At 46.0% G+C, this 21,550-nt stretch overlaps 6 protein-coding genes across 9 annotated transcripts; 2 read left to right on the top strand and 4 right to left on the bottom strand.

Moving 5' to 3' along the window:
- Positions 1–6: 6 nt before the first annotated feature.
- On the top strand, positions 7–802 carry BaraC (Baramicin C). The gene is made up of 2 exons (XM_017075092.4): positions 7–270; positions 330–802. Exons 1-2 carry the CDS (start codon positions 219–221, stop codon positions 620–622), a joined length of 345 nt encoding a protein of 114 aa, XP_016930581.1. The 5' UTR covers positions 7–218; the 3' UTR covers positions 623–802.
- A 322-nt stretch (positions 803–1,124) lies between these two features.
- Tbp (TATA binding protein) lies at positions 1,125–2,435 on the top strand. Its single transcript, XM_017072126.4, has 2 exons — positions 1,125–1,964; positions 2,022–2,435. The coding sequence occupies exons 1-2, from the start codon at positions 1,287–1,289 to the stop codon at positions 2,298–2,300; spliced, it is 957 nt and encodes a 318-aa protein (XP_016927615.1). The 5' UTR covers positions 1,125–1,286; the 3' UTR covers positions 2,301–2,435.
- eIF3k (eukaryotic translation initiation factor 3 subunit k) lies at positions 2,427–3,349 on the bottom strand. Its single transcript, XM_017072128.4, has 2 exons — positions 3,186–3,349; positions 2,427–3,119 (listed from the first exon to the last, which is right to left on the bottom strand). Exons 1-2 carry the CDS (start codon positions 3,254–3,256, stop codon positions 2,522–2,524), a joined length of 669 nt encoding a protein of 222 aa, XP_016927617.1. The 5' UTR covers positions 3,257–3,349; the 3' UTR covers positions 2,427–2,521.
- Positions 3,350–3,830: 481 nt separating this feature from the next.
- Positions 3,831–16,546, bottom strand: stum (mechanosensory transduction mediator stumble). Of its 4 annotated transcripts, XM_036813537.3 has the most exons (10): positions 15,359–16,533; positions 12,976–14,018; positions 12,218–12,691; positions 9,406–12,035; positions 8,792–9,350; positions 5,055–5,708; positions 4,675–4,780; positions 4,467–4,593; positions 4,214–4,408; positions 3,831–4,151 (listed from the first exon to the last, which is right to left on the bottom strand). In XM_036813537.3, exons 2-10 carry the CDS (start codon positions 13,800–13,802, stop codon positions 4,039–4,041), a joined length of 5,685 nt encoding a protein of 1,894 aa, XP_036669432.2. In that variant the 5' UTR covers positions 13,803–14,018; positions 15,359–16,533; the 3' UTR covers positions 3,831–4,038. The 4 variants fall into 4 exon arrangements, with proteins under 4 accessions (XP_036669432.2, XP_070850773.1, XP_036669433.2 ...); XM_070994672.1 differs by lacking the exons at positions 3,831–4,151; positions 4,214–4,408; positions 4,467–4,593 and having other exon boundaries at positions 4,639–4,780; positions 8,792–9,344; positions 15,359–16,546; XM_036813538.3 differs by lacking the exons at positions 3,831–4,151; positions 4,214–4,408; positions 4,467–4,593 and having other exon boundaries at positions 4,639–4,780; positions 15,675–16,545.
- A 2,414-nt stretch (positions 16,547–18,960) lies between these two features.
- LOC108008847 (prefoldin subunit 3) lies at positions 18,961–19,820 on the bottom strand. The gene has a single exon (XM_017072753.4). It carries the CDS (start codon positions 19,713–19,715, stop codon positions 19,122–19,124), a length of 594 nt encoding a protein of 197 aa, XP_016928242.2. The 5' UTR covers positions 19,716–19,820; the 3' UTR covers positions 18,961–19,121.
- A 154-nt stretch (positions 19,821–19,974) lies between these two features.
- Positions 19,975–21,460, bottom strand: NC2alpha (negative cofactor 2 alpha). The gene is made up of 2 exons (XM_017074256.4): positions 21,288–21,460; positions 19,975–21,097 (listed from the first exon to the last, which is right to left on the bottom strand). Exons 1-2 carry the CDS (start codon positions 21,327–21,329, stop codon positions 20,093–20,095), a joined length of 1,047 nt encoding a protein of 348 aa, XP_016929745.1. The 5' UTR covers positions 21,330–21,460; the 3' UTR covers positions 19,975–20,092.
- Between the last annotated feature and the right edge of the window lie 90 nt (positions 21,461–21,550).

The following is a 21,550-nucleotide window of genomic DNA, read 5'->3' as shown; positions in this document are numbered from 1 at the left end:
TTGAAATTGGTGCATTGTTTTTATTTGCAATGTTTATCATGCATGGGGAGCCCAACATTTCGAACCCATTTTCGCATTCTAAGCTGTGATGTCACCCATTCTGAACTTCTCATTCGCTAATTGGCAAAAGCTCGTCTTTCTCGCGATTCGTATAAATAGATTTCGAATTACCAGACTGCTCTCAGTTGAAATTGAGCTCAGTGACTGGAAACTGCATCATGAGAACAACGTTTGTTTTGATTATTTTTGTTGTGAGCAGTTTTTTAGCCGGTAAGTTGAGTGTGGGAACCTGAGAAGCGCAAAATTAAATAAACTCTCTTTTCAATTAGCCACAAATGCGCAGCAGAATTATGATGGAAGAAATGGCCCCCACCAATTCGGAACACCTGGAAATGAGATCTATATAAGGGGTCAAAATGAAGGACCCTACACAGTTCCCGGCGTGGGCGGTACCTTCCAGAATTCTCCCGCAAGTGGCCAACATGTTTACACCGATGAACAGGGGAATACCTACACTCACACTCATTCTTCCACGACGAATGAAATGATTTCGGCTTCTTCACCTTTGGGATTCAGCGCGGGCGGCGTCTTACTTTTGTTACTCAGTTTAATTACCATTTAATTGGCTGTTTAAAATGCAAATTTTTCAATTTATTAATTAAGCACAGTGTTTATCGTTACCCTCCATAGAAATTCATTTTTACATGTGCGTACATTTAAATGTAGTAGCGCTTTTTAATTTAGTCTGAGTATACTTACACATATACAACTTTTGGGTAAATGTTCCCATTATGCTTACCAATTTTTATAAACAATAATGCCTATTCCTAATACAAAAAAATACATTATTTTCTTTGTAGAACATTCAAAAAAGCGCGCCATTTCAATTATCGATAGGCAAAGACGTTTAGGGGAGACAAAACATAAGCAGGAAGAAGACAAAAGTGCAATAAATTTTAAAAGAAATTACCAAAATATCCAAGGTGTTTATGTGCTATCCGTAGAAGTGTGATAATAATTTATAATTATTATCTGACCAAGAAAATGTCGTTTAAAATGGTAAAAACGTAAGGAAACGTAATGCGTAGCGTAATCGATACTGGCGGTGAAATGCTACTCTGCTTTTGCCATTCACACGGAAGGAGCCACAGGTACAACGACGAACGCGGCTGCAATTATATTATTATTATTTCTCCCGCTCCGTGGGCATGCAAATTTATCCGGAAATTTCCTAGAACTGACTCACCCAGAATCCCGACGAGACCGCACAACAAGCCATCTGCAAGATGGACCAAATGCTCAGCCCCAACTTCTCGATTCCGAGCATCGGAACGCCGCTCCACCAGATGGAAGCGGACCAGCAGATTGTGGCCAATCCGGTGTACCACCCTCCGGCTGTTCCGCAGCCGGAACCCACCATCCCACTGGCCCACAAGCAGATGCAGAGCTACCAGCCATCGACATCCTATCAGCAGCAGCAACAGCAGCTCCAGAGCCAGCCCGGCGAAGGAGGAAGCACTCCGCAGTCCATGATGCAGCCCCAGACGCCGCAGAGCATGATGGCCCACATGATGCCCATGAGCGAGCGCAGTGTGGGCGGCTCGGGAGCCGGAGGCGGCGGAGATGGCCTCAGCAACATCCACCAGACAATGGGTCCCTCCACGCCGATGACTCCCGCCACTCCGGGATCCGCTGATCCCGGCATTGTGCCGCAACTGCAGAACATCGTGTCCACGGTGAATCTGTGCTGCAAACTGGACCTCAAGAAGATTGCGCTGCACGCGAGGAACGCCGAGTACAACCCGAAGCGATTTGCGGCCGTGATTATGCGAATCCGAGAGCCCCGAACCACTGCCTTGATCTTCAGCTCCGGCAAGATGGTGTGCACAGGCGCCAAAAGCGAGGACGACTCCCGACTGGCGGCCAGGAAGTATGCGCGCATCATTCAAAAGCTTGGGTTTCCTGTGAGTGAACTTTACAAGGCAAAAAACATCAGCATTCTTATACTTTAACCATTTCAGGCCAAATTCCTTGACTTTAAGATCCAGAACATGGTCGGCTCCTGCGATGTCAAGTTCCCCATCCGCTTGGAAGGCCTGGTGCTCACCCATTGTAACTTCAGCAGCTACGAACCGGAGCTGTTTCCCGGCCTCATCTACCGTATGGTGCGACCCCGCATCGTGCTCCTCATCTTCGTGTCCGGCAAAGTGGTGCTTACCGGCGCCAAGGTGCGGCAGGAGATCTACGACGCCTTTGACAAGATATTCCCCATATTGAAAAAGTTCAAGAAGCAGTCATAAATAGGATAGCGCTTTATTAGTTCTGTACGTGTTCGTTTTAAGGTCGGCGGTAGTTCCGAAAGTCTAAAGTCGTGAGTGGGAGCAGCCTGGCGAGCAGCTCCGATCGAGAATAAACCACAAAATAAGTTAGCTGTACGGACAGGCTTTTATTTGTTGTTTCCGTTAATTACTATTCGTAGAAATTTAGACATGGACTATGAACGCGAAGGAGGAGGTTGTTCCTACAGGCACTGGGCCATCAGGGCGCCGACATTGTCGAACTCGATCTTCTCCGTAATGTTCTTCGTCTTGATCTTATCATCCTGAGTGGCCACAACGACGAGTCCCTGGCCCTGGTGCTTCCAGCCATTGCGCTTGATCCAGCTCTCCAGCGTCGAGTCCTCGATGCCGCCGAGCAGCTCCTTCAGCAAGTCCTTGCGGATCGTTTGGAAGGTGGTGCCCACCACATGAGAGACGAACTTGCGAATGGAATCGTGGAAGCCGGAGATGTGACGGAACATGCTGCGATTGACCTCGGCGCGCTGCCAGAAGAGGGTGAAGTCGGCGCGCTCCAGGATGTCGGCCAGGTCGATGATGGTCTGGACATTCTCGTCCTTCATTTGCTGGGGCAGCAGCAGGCACTTGGCCATCACGAAGTCCGTGTGGGGCAGGCTGGTCAGCGACTTCAGCAGGATGGTGTAGGTGATGTCGAAGTTCAGCATGTGCGGGTTGAACTGGTACAGCTTGAGCACGGCCAGGTTGGCCTCCAGGTCGTAGGTGTTGTTCTTCGCCTGATCCTGCACATAGGCCTCCAGAGTCTTCAGATGATCCGGGTTGTAGCTGCAGGAAAAGCGAGGTTATGTTTATGTACCCTTATCGATACCAAAGATGTTGTCCAAATCTCACCGTTCGATGCAGCCCAGCATCTCCTGGATCGTCTGGCTCTGTCCGTTTTCCATTTTCACGAGGTGCGACATTTTCTACGGCTAAATTGTGTAAAATTCGCAAGTTGACGTCGTGTTTTTTTAAGGAACGCTAAAAAGAAGAAGAACGAATTGGTGTGACCGCACTGCGAAATGGGCATGTGCCGATGAAAACAAATGGGTTACGGTCGCACTAAGTGGAAATTATTAGGGGAATCCCTTCAAGCTTTTAAGAACCTTTAGTAAATTCAAAATTAATGCTGTAAAAACAATACATAACAGCTACGTATTAGGAATATTTTCCAATGGCATACTGTTGCTCCCTATCCTTTGAAATAATTTTGTATTTTGTTACGCAAGATAAATTATTAGCTTAAATTTTAAACTATTTAAGAAGATCCTTCGCAAGGATCTATACAAATGTTTTGGTCATTCAGACCCTGCCCGGAATTTAAGTTTAAAAACTAGATGCTTCAGGTTCTACCATTTTAAAACTAAATTGGGAATCAGTAACCATACGTGTTTCTGCAATAAAATAGGCAGTTTTCAGATGTCCTTTGTACCATATATATACATATAATATAAGAAAGATACTTTAATACTTTCGTTGCGTTATTTGTTTGGGAATAATAAAAAACGTTCATATTTTAGTGGAAGTTTAATGATTTTAATACATTTACAGTAATGCATATCATGTTTAAAGGAAGTTTTGTTCCATTTCGCTTAACCTGGAAGTTCATGTGGAAGTGCATGTTTTTGTGGAATCTACATGTTTTGTACAAAAGTATGTACACAATGGTATAAAAAGCAACTTATTTATAACCGGGATCGGAGGACTATGTCTTGGCCGCCTCGGTTTCGCCGTTCTTGGCTGCCTCCGCCAGGTGCGCCTGCCGCTGCTCCTCCTCCAGCTCCAAGCGCTCCACCTTTTTGATTTTGCTCAGTTTCTCTGAAAGGGGATAGGAATTGCGATGAGGGTCCCTGATTTTAATAAGATCGCATTCTTCTTACTTGCACACTTTAGCATTATGGTGCCCCACCAAATCGACCAGCCCCATCCCACAAAGCAGAAGAGCACGCAGAAGAATTGGGACACCGCTACAATGATGTTGATGATGAAGGATCCAATCCTTGCACGGGCGCTGTCGAATTGTGAGAAGCGCGGAATGCCCACGCACAGGCAAAAGAGTCCGGACAGCAAGGTGCCTTTAGTGGGGAATCTTTAACTTAATAGCTGTTTAGGACAAACATTTTGACAACCCACCTAGACCTGGAAAAACCACATTGCAGAAGGCGCAGAACCAGGCCAAATACAGCGGGAGCACTGGAATAGCTCCCTTCATTTTGGATGTATACTCGACCAGGTCCACGTGCAGCTTCTTACGGGTGTCCTAATGGTAGAGATATAGTTTGATTATGTAGCATTATTATTTACTAATAATATAATAGCATTATTTCAGTGGAATACTTGCCTCGCTTGGTGGCGGCGCCTTTATACTCTGCCTCCGGGCATTGGACTCACGACGCTTCTTTTTGCGACAGCACAGCAACATCAGCCAGAAACGCTTGCAGCATCCCCTGAAATAAATTGGTATATTAAAAATAAAAACATATTTTAGCCTTTTGAGTATAAAATCAGATTTGTGGAACATTGAATTTACACGTATAATTTCAACAATTGAATAATGTTGAATTGATATTGGAAATCGGAAGAACTAAAACTATTGAAGGTGAAAAGTAGAGATTAAAGTTTAAACTACCTCCGCAATAAAACCTTTTAGATTTTTGATCAAGTTAAAATTCTTATGGGATCTCAACAAAACAAATATCACCAAAAATCCAGAATACTCACTCTTGAACTTGGTTATTTGCAGCATCCGCTGTCGCCGACATGGCCGATTCAGAGGTGCCCTCCACCACCGAGCACTCGGTGGGCTTTATTCCCAGCTCGGGGTCCTGATCCCGCCAGGACACGGTGCTGCCCTTTTTGTTGGGTCGGTTTCCCCTGCGACAGGGTATGCAGAAGCAGCACTTACTCAGCTCCGTCTCATCGCCCGTGGTGGGATCCACCTTGTTCACCGAGCGACAGCAGAACACCTTGCTCAGGCAGAGGCCGCACTTGCCCCGCGGCTTTGGTCCCGTGCTCATGTTGGCCCCCTGCTTCGTCCTCTTGGACACCTCCTCCTGGACAGGATCCTCCTCCTCCCCCTCGGAGTGGACGGGTTTCTTGCGACAGCTCCGGCAGCAGCTGGACTTCAACCAATCGGTGGCCTTTTTGCGCTTCGGCTTGGTCTCATCAATCACTTGGACATTGGTGGCCGTGGTGGCACTGCTGTTGCCGCTCCACAGGACGGGCTGGTCCTCGGCGGACTGGTTCCTCTCGCGGCGCCGGCAGCAACGGGAGCAGCGGGATCGGCGGCAGGGCATGAACAGCGCGGAGCAGCAGCCGCACAGACCTCCCTTTTTGGCATTGTCCTTGTCCTCGAGGAACTCCTGACTGCTGCTCCTGGTTCAAACGGTGTGGGATAAAATATATAAAATGCATTAATTATATTTTCAGCGAAAAGAAACATTTTAATGTTGTTAGAAGCCTTTTTTTTAAATATATATATATATAAATATATTTACTTATTTCTAAGAAGGATATTTTTAGGGATAGGTATTTTATTAAGCATTTAAAATATAATGGTGAGTGATAGATTCTTTAAAAAATTATTATTGTTCTGAAAAGATCTGAGTTCTTCTGCAAAAAAAAGATTTTTCAATAGGCATAAGCACGCACTATTAAAAATGTAAGTCTTAATAGACCTAGAGAACAATTTTCCCTTTTGGGAACTAAAGTTTTTCACGGGGTAAAAGTTCAGTTGAAAACCTAAGAACTGGGGTATTATAAAAACCAACAGTGTTTCGAAATCATAAAGAGCCACCATTATTTGTAATTTCAAAACCCTAGCGATATCTGCGGAATCTTTAAATGTTTACACTTTTACCTAACAAGTATTTAAGGCCACTTTAATTTCTTCATACTAGAAGACGTAGCAACTAAACCGATTATGACACGTTGTAAAGTACCGTCTAGCCAGGGATGGTCCTCCCCAATGTCCTTGACTAGCCAGTCGACCGGATATAAGCTTTTATGGCTTCTGGGATTGGCCAAGTGCCAGGCGGCGGAAGTGCTGTATGATTGGAAAGTTCAAGTTTGTGGGATAGTCCTGAATCACTTCCGCACTTTGCTGGCGTGAAATTTAATCACCTTCGGAAGTGAATTACCATTAGCGTGGGCCTATGTAAAGTTCTCTATAGAGTCTCTTTAAGTTATGAATAATGCAGTTGCAGTTGCTGAGTGGCGTGTAATATTAAATCTTTGGCTTTTGAACTTTAATCTTGGCATAATGAAGTTTCGTTTTTGGGTCGATTTTGAGTATGCCAACGCCAACCACTAAAATATGTCACGAGAGTTTTGCTTTTCGGACGCTTACACAATTTCTTTAAGGGTCCATGTGCTCACGTGTGTATAGTATACATCAAAATATATATTCCTGAACCACAGCACGCTTGTAATTCCGTTGTGCACGAGCCAACGACCAAACGCAATTTGGAGGTCGGCAATTTATTTGACCTGCTCCGGTCGAAATTCAAACAACACTGCGAGACAGTCGAAATGAATGGAGCTAGTTTTCCGTACATTCTTGGGCCTTAAATGCCTCTTCCAAGGTCAGTGCGTTTATTTACCCGCTGGCAGATCACGCCCACCGATAGCCTATAATTGAATCCCATTCCTAATTACCTAAAGAAGTACTTGTCGCCATCGATGAAGGGATCCTGGGCCAGATCCACTGTGTAGATGACCGCGTTGTTCGGCGTTCCGTTCAGCATTTCGGTTTCGCTGAATTGTCTCGGATGGTTATTGCCGTATTAATTGCTGGGAAATCATCGACTAGAGTTTCCCAACTTTCCGTAGGAATTTCCCAGCGAGTTAGTGCTGCGGTTGGCGCGATTGTCCGGCCCGAACTGATTTGTTATTGCGGCAAGCAACTTAAGTCGTGTTGCGAAAATACTTTTCCCCCTTGTTTTCCGCGCACGCTATACTGTACAGTGTTGTCTGGCCGATAGTGGACACGGTTACTTAAGGGCTAATGATTTTAATGAAGGGGAATCCCCACTGTAACTGGTCGGTCACACGGTTTCTTGCGGGTTTCTCGCATGGCTGGAAAAACAATGCACTGAAGGACATCGTTACCTTCGGCGATTGGGACTTCGCGACCTGCCGACGAACGGATTTCCTCAAAGGTGGTTCCTGGGTCTTGGCCAACCCATGCCAGCCCATACCAACCCATCCCAGCCCCATGTTCTCTTCGAAATTTATTGACGCACTTATGAGTGGCTTGACGGACCTGTGCCAGCAGAGTCTAGAGCACGGAACTCCTGCCCACACGGCACTGTAAAGTTTTATGTATCATAGTTGTTGGGCTAGTACCCCTCCTCCCTGGGGGTTTCCTGTATGCAAATTGGCTGGCCGGGCGCTGTAAGCCTTGGTGGGTGCTTTATGTGGGGACCCTAGGGTCGAGGCAAAATGTTAGTAGTATTACTGGCCATTCTAGCCAGCCTTCCCGCCGAAAATTCAAATTCTAGCTGACTAGAAACGGACAGATTGTATGGCGACTTGACTGATGAATATTCATAATGGTCAAGCGAACATGGGGAATTTATAATGGTTTTGTCGCTGGGTCCTTTGGTGACAACAACGGAACTAGTACTATTCTCAAGGGGCTTAGAAAAGTAAACTAGTATAATATTAGGGGATCTCAAAGGTCACTGATGGGCATTGGAATTCAACCTTATAAGTTACCTTAATAAAATGTGTAGGCCTTAAACATTTGCTTTAAACGGATATTTTAAAATAGATCACATTGGTATGAATGTTTTTCTTTCATCCGAAGTCCTTGCATTGTTATGATTAAAAGTGAAGTAACATTTTATAAGAAATACTACCAAAAATGTATATAACTTATTTTAAGTTCATTATATACAAACAATGTTGGTAAAGTACTGTTAAATAGTAACCTGTCAATACTTAGTTGTGTAAGTTACTATTTCATTGGTCAAATTAACAATTCTTTAAGCTGGGTTCATTTAATTTGGGAAAAGTGTCGGATTCTAGTATACTAGACAAAACAAAATTGATGAAATTTACCAATATAGAAAGATATGTAACTGTAGAACATAGTTTACTATCAATAGTAGAATGTACTCTTTGTAGCTTCGGATAATACTTAATAGTAAAACTTACTTAATAGTAACGTGTGAGTATTTTGATATTTCAAGTATCTGTTTCTGGTAGAACATTTTACAATGTATTCAGATAAAAGTAATAGTACTAGGAAAGTTTATTACGTTAACCATTCTTGGTAGAAATGCCATTACAAGATGAGTTACAGAAACATCAATTCAGATGGTTACAGTACCTACTGTGACCAACATGATTATACGTTTCTATCGGGGGTGCTAAAGGAACCTATTTATACACAAAGTGTTATTTTGTAATCCTATCTTTGGTATTCCTCATATTATAACCCTTTTTTTACTTACTTGGCAAGACCGCCACTACCCGCTGTGGATCCTCCCTGTCCGTCTGGCGATCGTCGCTTGGCGTCCACCTTGAAGTCCGCTCCACTCTCCGGCGTGGGCATTACATTTCCACCCAGATCGGATTCGGATGCATCTAGCGCAGTTGGAAGATCGGAGCTCTCACACTCCACCTCCGGCACGCTGGCAATTCGATCGGCGGAGCTTTCATTGGGATGCAAAACCGAGACCGAGGCTTCGATAGGTTGCGTGGGTGGAAACGGGGATTTAGGCAACTCCCCTGAACTCTGGGGAGCAATGCTTCCATCGGCCGTCCCTGTTCGCGAGGCGGATTCACCTGGTCTGGCCAAAATGGTTCCAGAACTGGGTGTGGGCGAGGGATCGGCGGCCAGGTCGTTTTCCAGGCTCTTTAGATCGGTGAGATTCTCGGTGATGGTCTTGTGGATCTCATCGGTGGCCTCGGTGACGGTCTTCTGAATGTTCTCCAGGGTTTTCTGGGACTTTTCCAGAATAGCCGCGGCTTCATTGGACATGGGTTGCTGCGAGCTGGGACCCACTGTTTCTGGAGGGAGAGATGGTTAAATAGGTGTTTCATAAGGAACATAAAGGAGACCCACCTTCGGTTTCGTTGGGTTGTTCTTTTACTGTGGCCACCTTTCGGTTTTGAGGGGAATCCGAACGGATCTTGTTGCTCTTGTTGCTCAGCAGGCTCATCCTGGAGCTCATCCGCACCAGCTTGGACATGTTGGCACCTCCAGAGCCCTTGCCACTTGGGGTTGAGGGAATGGCTACCTCGCTGGTCACCGCAGGAACAGCTTCCACAGCCTGGAGCACTGCATTACCCACTTGGGCAGCCAGTGGATGAATCCCACCTATAGAGTCAGATCCATTACTTCCTTTTTCCAGTGCTATTCCTAGAGCTTTTGTGGCGGTAGGCTTTTTGGTCTCCGTTGTGGAGAGTGCTCCTCCAGAGGGTTTACTCTTGCTAACCTGGGACTTCGCTTTCACTGGAGGCACTGGCTCTTTAGAAGCCACAACCTTTCCTGCCTCCTTGCCCTTCTCCTTTCCCTTCTCCACCTTCACATCCTTTGTTGGAATCCCCTTGCCAGCTGGCTTCTTTCCCTCAGTGGTGGGCTTACCACCTGCCGGAGCCTTCTTAGCATTTCTAGCTGGTGGGGCTTTTAAGGAGGATTCCGTCTTGGTCTTTGGTTTGGCACTTGCAGGGATCTTGGGCTTCGCTTTGGGGCTTCCTTTGGTGGTTGTAACCTTTCCAGCTTTGCTGCTTTTGGGCGTCGATCCAATGGTTTTTGATTTCTCCGGCGACTTTGATCTCTTCTTGGAGGAAGACGGCGGAGATTTGGAGGCGACTATGGTCGATCTGGTGGGTATACGAGAGCGGGAGTTCCGACGAGATAGTATGTCTGGAGGAACAACTGGTTTTCCCCTACTGGAAACTCTTCTGTTTTGGTTAAAAGCTTCGGGACTGATGGATTTTCGACGACCCGTCATCATCGCACTTGCTGGACTTAAAGAAATGGATTTCCGACGACTTGGTGTGATGGATCCTCTCATGCTTCTATTCCTGGCCATGGTGGCAGGTGAAATGCTGGAGGATCTTAGGGATGAGTTGATGCTCAGTCGTGAGTTAGCTCTGGAGTTTCCACGGGAGATATCCAAACGGGAGTTGGACCTTTCCAAACGTGAATTCGGTCTTTCCAAGCGAGAGCTAGATCTATCCAAACGCGAACTGGACCTTTCCAAGCGGTTTCCCACCTGATCCAACCTAGAACCTGGCCTCGAAGATGGTCCCCTGGATGCAGAACGCGAGTCTCCACCTGGTCTACCACTCTCCCTTGAGGGTGTTCTGCTTGGAGGTACTGATCTTGAAGGCGACCTACTGCTGGTATGGACATTCATTCCTCTGGAAGGCGACATACTTATGCTAGCCCTTGAACTCCTTCCGGAAGCAGTGACTCCAAAATCTTTTAGAGGCGAACTAGAGCGAGATTCGGGACTTTTGCGTATCGGGATGCGGGAAAGGGAATCCCTTCTTGTAGACACCTCTGATGGGGTATCCGCTGCATCTCCCATTAAGGAGCTTCTGTGGGTGGGACTCTGGGCAGAGCTACTGTCCTTATTGGGAGTTCCAATTATGGGTGACAAGGTGCTGGGCTTGGCAATCTTTCCATGCCTGCTCAAAGGCTTGGAACCCCCATCCCGCTTATCTTGATCCCTTTGATAGATGGACTGCCTTCGCTGGCCAAAGCTGGGAATCCTATTGGGAATCCTGTTGGGACTGGGAGCCTGAACGGATTTACGACGCATCCTGGAGAGAGTTAGAGACGCTGGCAGTGTGGAGAGCGTGGGTCGTCGGAAACTGAAATCCGAGGTGGTGGCAGTGACACTACTCAGGTTGGAGCTCCTCCGATCAGAGGCAGTTTGGGTGGAGCTCCTCCGCTCTGGGGAGGTGGAGCTGGAGCGACGTCTGGTTGCCTGGTTGGGAGTGGGCCTGCTCAGCTCCTCCAAGCTGCACCAGTTGGAACGCGGCGGGATTTGGGATGATGCAAGCGACTCCTCCTTGTTGATGATCTTCAGGAGGCCGCGCTGCCTTCGCGTGGGATTCTGATTTGGCTTCAATGGTCGAGGGAGTGCTCCAGGTGGAAAGACAGCCGGTTCCGGAGCGCCCAAATCCATGGTGGAACCATAGTGCAGGCGGGGAATGCCACTGCCATATGAATGATCCCTTATCAGCGGCAGTGTTTCCATGCTCCTGATCTTCTGGCCATAGGGCAGCTGACTGTGGGTGGGACTTCTGCCCATGGATCCCCTCCTGATCTGCGCCCTTGGCGTAAAGGTGTCGATGGAGGAGGTCAGCGAGTCCCGCTGCTGGAGAATGCCTTTCTGCGGAATGGCCAGCTTGCTCCGGCTGTGCCGTCCGCTCATGTTGAACTGCACAGAGGGTCGTGGTGAGTCATCCGTGGTCTGCTGGAGGAGCAGGTGGCTGGAGGAGGGAGCGTAACCCAGCTCGGGCAGTCGGGAATCTGAGCCGAATATCGATCTCCGGCGAGGACTGATCTGTGGCCTGGCGGCCGGCGATGAGGTAGTCGTCGATGTCGACTGGATGGAGGCATGTCTCCGGCTGGTGGGAGGAGCTTCTTGTGGAGGAGGCCGTGATGGAGATGGAGCCACCTGACCCGCGGAAAGGATGGTGAAAGCAGTCTTCTTGTGCGGTCGCGGTTGGTCCACTCTAAGGGGTAAGATATAAAGATATTATTTCCATTCAGATATAATCATTATAAGCGTTCTTTAAATGTTAGTTTAATCTTAGCCAATGGTATATTTGAATACCCGAGTATTACAATATAATACATTTTTATTATAATGATTATACAAAGTATACTTTTGGTCCCTGATGCCTATACTACCAACCTGTAATCTCCCCCCATGGGTATGGAGTCCCTGATGATGACGGGTGACATTTCTCGCTTTAAGCTAGAAGTAGGTTCGACGCTCTGGTTGTCTTCCTGCTCCATCAAGAGTGTCCTTGACCTGTGGCAAGGGGGCGGAGCAGCCGGAGGCGGTGGCATTCCGTAGTCCTCCAGAGACTGCCTCTGGCTGCCCATTTCCAGACCCAACTGCTCCTCCAGATATTTCTGCGGTGAGAGTACAACGTCCCTGCTAACTGACATCCTTTCACTGGGCGCCACCCGCTCCTCGCCTCCGCTGCTGGAGCTGTTCATGTCCTGGATCATGGTGGCCAGCGGGGAGAGAGGTCCCTCGTCCTGCTTCATGGACATGATCATCTTGGAACTGGGACGCAATCGGGGGATGCGCGTGAACTCGGGGAAGTGCTGCGGCGCTGGACGGAACCAATCTCTGCCAGAATAGGAGTCACTCATCAATCTAAAAGGAATTGTAAAGAGATGATAAATTGCGCAAAAACTTGTGGAGACCATGGTTTGCCTGGAATCACTAAAAACTTCCCAGACTTTGAAAAAAGGTCTCTCTCTTAAGTACAAAACACTTAAAATCTCAACATATATAAAAATATATAGCATTAAAATAACATAAGAAAATATAATATTTTCAGTATATGTACGAATTATGAAATATAAATTGGAGAAATTACTAAGATACTTGGATATTAAAGATTTGACGATATCCTATTTTTATATAAATATACCCACCCTCTGGGATCCTCCGTCGTAATGCTGGACACACTCAACTTGGCAGGCGCTTGGCTGGGAGTCCTCGCCGGTTCATGCTCCTCCTCACCGTCGAAGGACATCCTCTGACCCACCACGGTGTACTCCTCGACCTCGTTCTCCAGATCGTACATGTCCGGCTTGTTGAGGATGTCGTCGGGAGCCAGGAGTCGATAGTTGGGCGATCCCAGTTGCTCCGAACTGGAACCACCGCTCGAGTTGGGCAGGATCTGGATGTCGGGAGGCTGCAGGTACGGCAGGAGGGATCCCCGCGGAGTCCTCGAGTAGGGAACGCTTGGAAAGATGCGTTCCCTCGCTCCGGGAATAAGTGTGTTCAGCGCCACGGCGGCCACCAGTGCATCCTCCTCGGAACTGGGCAGTTCCACGGATCCCGTTCGCAGCGTCTCAAAGGCCGCCGTTCCAAAGTAATCATCTGGCTGGATGGGCGGTGGAACTGGATCCCCAAAAAGGCTACTATAAGGTTGGACATCCAATTCCGAGGGCTGGCGCACGAAGCTCTGGTTGGAGGCGAAGGTGGAAGGAGCCATCGATTGGGCAGAGATGATGGAGCGGGTGGTGTGGGTGCGATAGCTATAGTCCGGGATCACTGGGATGATCGACGGCTGTAATCTGGAATCGCCGCCTGTGGATCTGGGACGCGGACTCGGTTTCGAACTGGGATTTGGGCTTAGATTTAGATTGGGGATCGGTGGAGGAGGTGCTGCTGCTTCTGCTGATGCGGAAGGCCTGGGCATCGGGGATGGGGATGGCGATAGCGATGATGATGAGTACGAGAGGGTCTGCTGCATGGCTTGACATGGGTGCTAACCGATCTTCGGCCCTCATGCATTCACTATGATGTTTTTCGATCCATTGTTTGTTTTATTGCACGAAATTTAGTAGACGGTGGTTGGGTGATGGATGGATTCCGATTCCCTCGCAGGATGGATGGATGGGTGGATACTCCCCCACCGCGTTCGTCCTTCGGCTCAGTTTAAGTGCCACAAAACCAATGACGCCAGGAGCTGTTTATTCGAAGCAACAGAATGTATTTAAAAATCACTCACAACACAACACCCATATTCGCACACATCTTTTGATTTTACAGACAGACCAGCGAGACCTTCCGGCTTTTTGCAATGTCAGAGAGACGTACACGCGACGCCTTCGCCGAGGGATTATGTAGGGAGTACGGATTTGGAGTAGGGCGAACGGAGAACTAAAGACCCAGAGACCCAAGACTAAAAACCAAAGCGCGAGATTGCCGGCTTTATTGCCGATTCGTAGGGACTGGAAAGGTACTAAGTTACGTTTACCTAGGCAGATTTCGAGAAATATGGTCTTGGATGGGTACCTATTTTTTCCAAAAACTTTTGAATATTGATTTTAATACCATGTGTAATGATAAGTAGTTGATATTTTTGAGAAATGTATACCAAAGAAATCACCAATTTAATTAAAGGTTATATTTGTTTCACTAGACAGTAAATTTAACAAAGCGATTTGCTGAATAACTGAATGTTATCTCAGACAACTAAACTATAAAATAGAATACTATTATTTATGATATTATACCAAAGAAATTTCAAGGTTAACTGAAAGTTAGACCTGAAAGTTTAACTGACAAGGGAATTTAAATATTAATGAATTGTCATCTTAAGAAAAATCAAATTATTTTGCATTCTTGGTAAGATAAATGTAGGATTTACGTTTAAATCCTACTTTTAACTTGAGTAAAAGTTTATAAATGTAACATATCCAGTACCTATATCATAATTTCTTAGTTCAAACACCATTATTTTTTTATTGTTAAAAATAAGCAATTAGGTACAACTGCCTAGATACATAGATCCCCCTCCATCACTGGATATGCCTCAAAACAGTAGAGTAATTATTATTGCACGGCTTTATTTTCTAATGCCATTCCACTCCTATAAATAGCTGCGTGTGAGGCGCTGATAAACCCGCCCCAAGCCATCGGTATGGAATGGAAGGCACCTGCACCTGCTATATGGCTCACAATCTGTAGCTCCCAAATACTTGGAGCTTGTCTTGGCTAGGCGCTAACGAGAGCATAACTATATGAGGAGGTCTCTACAGCCCCGGGGGAATTGCTATTGCATTTGGCTTGGCTGCACCGGGATTGCATGTTGCAAATTGCCGCATTAGTGACTGCACTTGAAGTCGAACGACCCAAGAGATGTGGAAGCCAAAGCGAGCGGGCTGGGACTATCACCCAAAAATAAGCGATGGTTTAATTGGAGTACGCAGATATTTTTGCGGAATGACGTAGCCCGAGGAAAGGTAGGTGTGAATGAATGGCCTTTGTTCGCATTGATTTTCCTCTGCCTAATATTTAACCTACATTTTATGGCCCGCCGCTCGAATTTCGGTGACACACTTTGGGCCACAGGAAGTGACTTGGCCGGCTTTTTTTTTATTTCTTGTTGTGGCCATGACGCGTGTGCGGAGTTGGCCGGCTCCTTGATTTTAGCTGCCCATTCGCGAATTGGGTTTCGTATTTTTAAACCATTTGCCGCATTACACGCAGTTTTCCTGCATCTCATTAAGACGCGGTCACACTTGAATAACGTCTCTTAATTAGTGCCACGTCCACACTGGCTTTTTATATTGCTTAGCTTTTCGCTCATAGAGCTCTTAGATCCCATTATATAATTTACATTTGGGTTTAAAGTTTACACTTGTGCCAAAATAGCATTCTATTTGCTGAAAAGCCGCAACAAATAATGGAAACGCGACGAAACGTGGCCGCTGCCAAACTTAAACTGATGGCCGCCCAGCGGTAAGTGAGCAAAAAGGCAGGCCTTCAAGAGAAATATTGCCTACACTTCAAATCCAAAACAGCACACAATGAATGGCCCCACACACATTGCTTTTCCATTCCCCAACAGTTTGCACACGCAGACCCGCTGAGATATTGAGACTGGGCCTGGCGAACTGAAAAGCCGAAAAGAAAAGCCACCGGGGGAGGCCAATTCGCCGTGAGTTTTTCCACGCGAATTTTCCGCTTTTCGCCGCTTTCCGAGGCGGCTGCATTTGGTGTTTGCATGTTTTGTTCATCTGCTCGGCGTGTGCTTCTTTTTCAGCTCTTTCTGCCTCTTAGACAACTTTTGATTACTGTGACACCTGTTGGTATGTCTGTGGCACGCGATGTTCGAGCACTCGTACACTTCTACCGCCACTAATTTTTCATTTTGCTGGGGATGCCCCGTAGCTATAGTTCGATTTCGATGGCAGTGATCTACTAAATGCACGCATTCGAAACAGTCACGCACTTTCGCTCATTTCACTTCAATGCACTCTTAACGTTCGCTTTTGATGTGTTATGGTACAGTAGAGGGTCTCTTGAGAGACCCATTTGATAACTACGTTGCTGAGGATTGAGAGGTAGGTAAGTGAGCATTGTAGGTGGATATAAGCATTAAGGTCCCATTTTTCAATGACATGTTAAGGTTATAGTTAGAGAAGTTAACATTAAGTTCAACTTTTTGGAATGCGATTTCGATTTCTCAATATGATGTTAACTTTTCGAAAGGCACAGACCTTGTGAATAAATCGGTCTTACAAACTTGAAAAGTAATAGAAGGTAAATTTTTATATTTTAACAAGATACTGAGAGATATAATTTTTTAACGAAATGGAAATTTAATTCAATGACAAAAATAGAGAAATTAGGACATTGATTATTTAAATTATATTTTCTTGGATTTTAATGTTCTGAACGGTTTTCAGATAAATTTAAAGAATGATCTGAACTGTTTATAAGATACCCTTATCATTTGTAAACTTTCTAAGATCAGACTGTAATGGATTTTTAATTAATTTGAACAATCCTAAGCGGTTCCAAAATTACCCCATTCATCTAAATAATAATGAGAGCTCTGCTTATAATCATTGTAAAATTCTCCGGCTGAGAACGTTTTTCCTGTACTCGGCTGAGTATTAAGACCCTAGCCGAGTACACTGCACTTTTCCTTGGCTTTGGAATAGGGTCAAAACCGCAACAAATTCGCGTTGCCTTGTGCAGCGGCTAGGAGTCAACAACACTTGGCCCGAAGCTACTCCTCCTTGGCCACCTGGCCACCTGGCCACCCGGGCACTGTTGCAACATCAAGACAACAACGGCAATGGCAGCAATAACGCTTAAGGACAGGTATGTGTGCAAACACAGCCCACCGAAAGGAAACCCCCAAGAACCGCTTGAAATAAGGGGGATTTTGAAGTGGCAGTGCCGGAGAAATCCTTGGCTAATGTCGTGCTAGCCCCCAGAAACCGCCCCTTTTTGGCCAGCTCCAACCAACTCAAACCGCGAGTTCAGCAAAAAGTGGAGTCACGGAGTCACAACTCGGGGAATTCCTAGAGACATCTATGAGTTAATTGTTTTAGGTTTTTTTCTTTTCACCAAGGAGTTTTAAAGTTTAGAAGAGTTCGATTTAACCGACGATTTATTTCCGGTTTTGGGCACACTTGAATTAGGTTTTTTTTGATTTTAAATCGACCGTTACTTGTAGAGTTATTTTAAAAAAAAGAATTTCAAATAAAAACTGAGTACCCAAAAAAATCAACGCGCATTTGCATCGATCCGATGCACTGCACTCGCCGTTCGTAGAAAAACTAATCCGCCGTGGGCAAATACCTTCTTATACATCGTCCTGCGCTCTGGAACTCCGCGTACTGACCACTCGGGTCCCAAGGAAGAAGCCCCGAAGAAAGCCGAAGTCCCTTGGGCAGCCCGCACGGGTATACGTGGGTCAGTAAACCTACTTCCGGTTGACATAAATACGCCTTGGACATGAAAACTTGGCACTGGCGGCGCGCCGCAAGTTGTTTTTATTGTTTCAAACGTTTTTGCCATGACTCAAGACAGGTGGACATAGTGGAGTCCACGAATGCAGGTGTGCACATCCAGATTTTCGATTCCCGTTCCTGTAATAGAGGTTCCCCAGAAGAAGCCATTTGATCTGGGGATAGGTACTACACACAGAGAAACCCTATGTAAATTCAACGACTTAAATTTGAAACTGCTTCATAAAAAGTAGGCTTCCAAGATAAAAGTAATTAACCTATAAAATTTAACTGTCCGTACAATTGTTCTTCAACTAATGGAACAATATGACTTGATTTTACATAGTTTTTTGTGTGCAGCGAATTGGCAATCTAATCTGGGCTTGGCTAATCATATTTTGACCCTAATGCTGACCCTAATCAATTATGCCGAACCCATATGGGGGAAAATTCATATAATTCAGAGCTGCACCTTTGGGAGCGCCGAGCAATTTCGGTTGCAATAAGATTTTCCCACGCGATATCTGACTTTGCCAGGCTCCTCAATTTTGTCAGGTTTGTCCTCACCATTACCATATTATTTTGTGTGCCCATGAGGGTGGGGAAGAGGCATAGAACATCATAGCTTGACCCACATCGGACACAAATTAATATCAATTGTGGCTGGCAGATTGCGTGTGCGAATATACGAAATGCTAGGGGAAATCCTAGAGCTGGACGAAGGGGATTGAAAGGCATTCAATTGTAATTGGCTGTGACCGAGGATTACACAATGACTAAGCGGTACTCCCTGGCGAAATTAAGTAATAATTATTATGATGTGTATACGCTTATAAATACCCAAGCACGGTAAATAAAGGTCACTATTTAGTAGGGCACGGGCTAGGATCCCGCGGTCCCGAATTTCTGACCTCCTTGCGGTACTACTAATAGTGTAATTGTAATGTTTATATTAAGGGGAAACTCCAAGCAATTACGGTCTATAAGCAGGGATAATCTCATTATTATCAGAAATGAAAACATTTTGATAGATTAAGTTATAATCCTTTAAATTTAGTAATTTTGAATATATGTATATTTTGTTTTAGCAAAAATAAGAACAATTTGAATTCACGTCAAGTTCTAAAATAATATTGAACGTAAATTTTTTTTAAATATGTTGTGGTATTTTATATGCTTCTTTATTTAATTTAACAAAACTTTAAGCGCGACTTTAACCATAAATATATAGAAAACTCCTTCATTAAATTTTACTTGGTATGCAACGAAAAATTTGAAAGATATGACCCGTTAAACACAAAGAATTTGAAAACTACAAAATACTAAGGACCAGAAGGGCCCGCCAAGCCACCTTGCGTAACTCGCTTTTGCTTATCGACACCATGTTTATACAAAACCGCTAGGTTCATCTCGATTGTGTTGACTTGGTCCTGCAGAAAGTCAATATCATGCTCATGCTGCAGCCGCTGCTTCACCAGGCTTGTAATGTCCTTTCTGATGAATTCCTCAGCCTCGGGCAGGTCAAACTTCATTTGCAGTGCCGTGCCCACTTGAAGGGAAACCTTTTCCACTGGCAGAACGGTCACCCATCTGAATACTCCCTGGGCTACTTGCACCAGGCTCTGGAACTCCTCGCCTGGATTGTCTATGAACTTCTTCACCAGTTCCAAGTTACTCTTGGCAGCATCCAACCGCGTTAGCACTGCAGCGAGATCAGTCTCCAACTTGGCAGCCAGCTCGCTGTACTGCAAATAGAAGATGCGTTGCAGCTTCAGGGCCACTTGGACATCCGAAGAGAACTCCGGCTGGGCAATGTACCTCTCGACTTCGTCTATTAACCTGGCTTCTGTGATGGGCATGTACGACTTTCGGTTGCCAAGAGGCGGCTTCTCTACATTTTCCATGAATGCAAACATTTTTTGTGATTTAAGTACTAAGTATACTTGAGATATTTAAATAAACTGATTTAATATGCTATTCTCTATTGATAATTTTTAAATTTTACAATTTTTCGCTTTCTTTCCACTATTCAAAGTAAATAAGATATATATATTACAATTTACAAATTAAATTACTCCAAATATTAAGTAAATTTCTGGTAAAGTTTCAAACCTAAAATGTTAATATTTTTAATTTTTCGTTGCTTTCAATTACTTTTTTTTAACTCACTCAACCTTGTCAGCTTAAAATCCAGCATGGTCTTTATTTTGCAAAAAATTGTATCGTGATTACTTAGACCTATAGTACATATTAATGTATCAATAATTTAAAAGCGCATTCACATAGATCCTAATCAAATATTGTCATAGTCTTCGTCTAATTCGAAAACGGTTTCAGTGGGGGTCGCTGATGCCGCGGTGGCCTTTGGAATGATGGGAGCGCTGCTCTTTCCAGCCATTTGGTTCACGTTGTTGTTATCCGCCGGCGTGGCCGTTGCGAATCCAATGGAGGCGGGGGGCAATCGGCCACCCGCCGCTCCGACTCCGGCTCCGGCGGCCACGATATTTGTCAAATCGATATTAATGACCGGAGCAGCGATGTCAAAGTTGAACGCCCCGGATCCTGTGCCCGATCCCGAGCCGGAATCGGAGGCATCCGGTGTGCAGAGGTTCGCCGTGGGCATCTGCATTTGCATGTGGCTGTAGTCGATCTTGACGATGGGCTTGTTGAGTTCGTAGCTGCAGATCGGTGCAGGTATGGCAGTGTCGAGCTGCACCGACTGCTTCTTGAGGTGATTGGGTGGCCTGCCACGGGGCGTGTAGGCCGGCGTTGACTCGGAACGGGCCAACTTGGCGGGCAGGGTGCTGGTGGGATTTGGATGGGAAATGTGCGCAGGCTGTGGCTGGAACTGCCGCTTGGTGGCGGCACCACCACCTCCTCCTGCTCCAACTCCATTATTCAGACTCATGGAGCGCATGTAGGCGGTGGTTCCGTTGGCCTGCGAGCGCATGGAGGTCGATGGCAGGCTAAGATCATATGGCGTGTCCGAATCGGGGTACTGATCCTCCGGGGAGCTGCGCAGCACATCGTCCTCGTTGTAGGCGGCCTCCTCGGCGACGCTGATGTCGGGTATGTTCCGCACGAGCTCCTTAAGGAAGTCGAACCGCTTCTCGGACACGATGCACTGCCTCATGTGCGATGGCGATAGCGTCTTGGCGTTGCGCGCATTCGTGATGCGCAGCGTCTTGGTCAGCAGCGACTCCACGAAGAGCTCCAGCGTGCGCGAGATGATGACGGGCACTGCCTGGGCCACCTTCCCGATTTCCTCGTCGCTCTGCATTATCTTCTTGATGCGGCCCTGTATATGGGGGTATATGGAAACATTATAATCTTCTGTTTTTTTCGAGCCTCTGATTATGCGAGGCGTGTATGTATGTATGCCGAGATGTACATATGTACACATGCCCGAAAACTGATAACCCATCTTCGGCGTTCATGGCCGCCAAACAGCGGCGATTTCCCGGCCGCCAACTGGGTTTCCCACTTACCGCCGGAAAGCGAGCGTTGTATTTTTTCTTTTTCGATGGCATTTTCCGATTTGTGAAGTAATAGTCGCGAGTCCTAGCGAAATAAAACAAATGTGTGTGTGTTTTTCACACAAGAACAGTTCCTTGGTGCCCGAATGTCGGCGTGGGTGGGTGACTGGCATTCGCTCTCGCAGCAGGCGGGGTATTCACCGGGAACTAGCTGGTATTCAAAATAATATTATTAAAATACAAAAATTTGCCAAAATTAACAGCTATGTTAATTC

This window comes from Drosophila suzukii, chromosome 2R (assembly GCF_043229965.1).
Source record: "Drosophila suzukii chromosome 2R, CBGP_Dsuzu_IsoJpt1.0, whole genome shotgun sequence".
Classification (NCBI taxonomy): domain Eukaryota; kingdom Metazoa; phylum Arthropoda; class Insecta; order Diptera; family Drosophilidae; genus Drosophila; species Drosophila suzukii.
The sequence above is the reverse complement of the archived record's forward strand: the minus strand, read 5'-3'. Positions and strand labels throughout refer to the sequence as shown.

What these genes read in the sequence shown, in the direction of transcription:
- BaraC (XM_017075092.4), top strand. Translation starts at nt 219, where the DNA reads ATGAGAACAACGTTTGTTTTGATTATTTTTGTTGTGAGCAGTTTTTTA. An exon ending in TGTGAGCAGTTTTTTAGCCG is followed by an intron (nt 271 to 329) that starts GTAAGTTGAGTG and finishes CTTTTCAATTAG; the next exon opens with CCACAAATGCGCAGCAGAAT.
- Tbp (XM_017072126.4), top strand. Translation starts at nt 1,287, where the DNA reads ATGGACCAAATGCTCAGCCCCAACTTCTCGATTCCGAGCATCGGAACG. An exon ending in TTCAAAAGCTTGGGTTTCCT is followed by an intron (nt 1,965 to 2,021) that starts GTGAGTGAACTT and finishes TAACCATTTCAG; the next exon opens with GCCAAATTCCTTGACTTTAA.
- eIF3k (XM_017072128.4), bottom strand. Translation starts at nt 3,256, where the DNA reads ATGTCGCACCTCGTGAAAATGGAAAACGGACAGAGCCAGACGATCCAG. An exon ending in ATGCTGGGCTGCATCGAACG is followed by an intron (nt 3,120 to 3,185) that starts GTGAGATTTGGA and finishes CTTTTCCTGCAG; the next exon opens with CTACAACCCGGATCATCTGA.
- stum (XM_036813537.3), bottom strand. Translation starts at nt 13,802, where the DNA reads ATGCAGCAGACCCTCTCGTACTCATCATCATCGCTATCGCCATCCCCA. An exon ending in CCCATGGGGGGAGATTACAG is followed by an intron (nt 12,036 to 12,217) that starts GTTGGTAGTATA and finishes CTTACCCCTTAG; the next exon opens with AGTGGACCAACCGCGACCGC. An exon ending in TGTGGTTTTTCCAGGTCTAG is followed by an intron (nt 4,409 to 4,466) that starts GTGGGTTGTCAA and finishes TCCCCACTAAAG; the next exon opens with GCACCTTGCTGTCCGGACTC.
- LOC108008847 (XM_017072753.4), bottom strand. Translation starts at nt 19,715, where the DNA reads ATGTTTGCATTCATGGAAAATGTAGAGAAGCCGCCTCTTGGCAACCGA.
- NC2alpha (XM_017074256.4), bottom strand. Translation starts at nt 21,329, where the DNA reads ATGCCATCGAAAAAGAAAAAATACAACGCTCGCTTTCCGGCG. An exon ending in ACAACGCTCGCTTTCCGGCG is followed by an intron (nt 21,098 to 21,287) that starts GTAAGTGGGAAA and finishes CCCCATATACAG; the next exon opens with GGCCGCATCAAGAAGATAAT.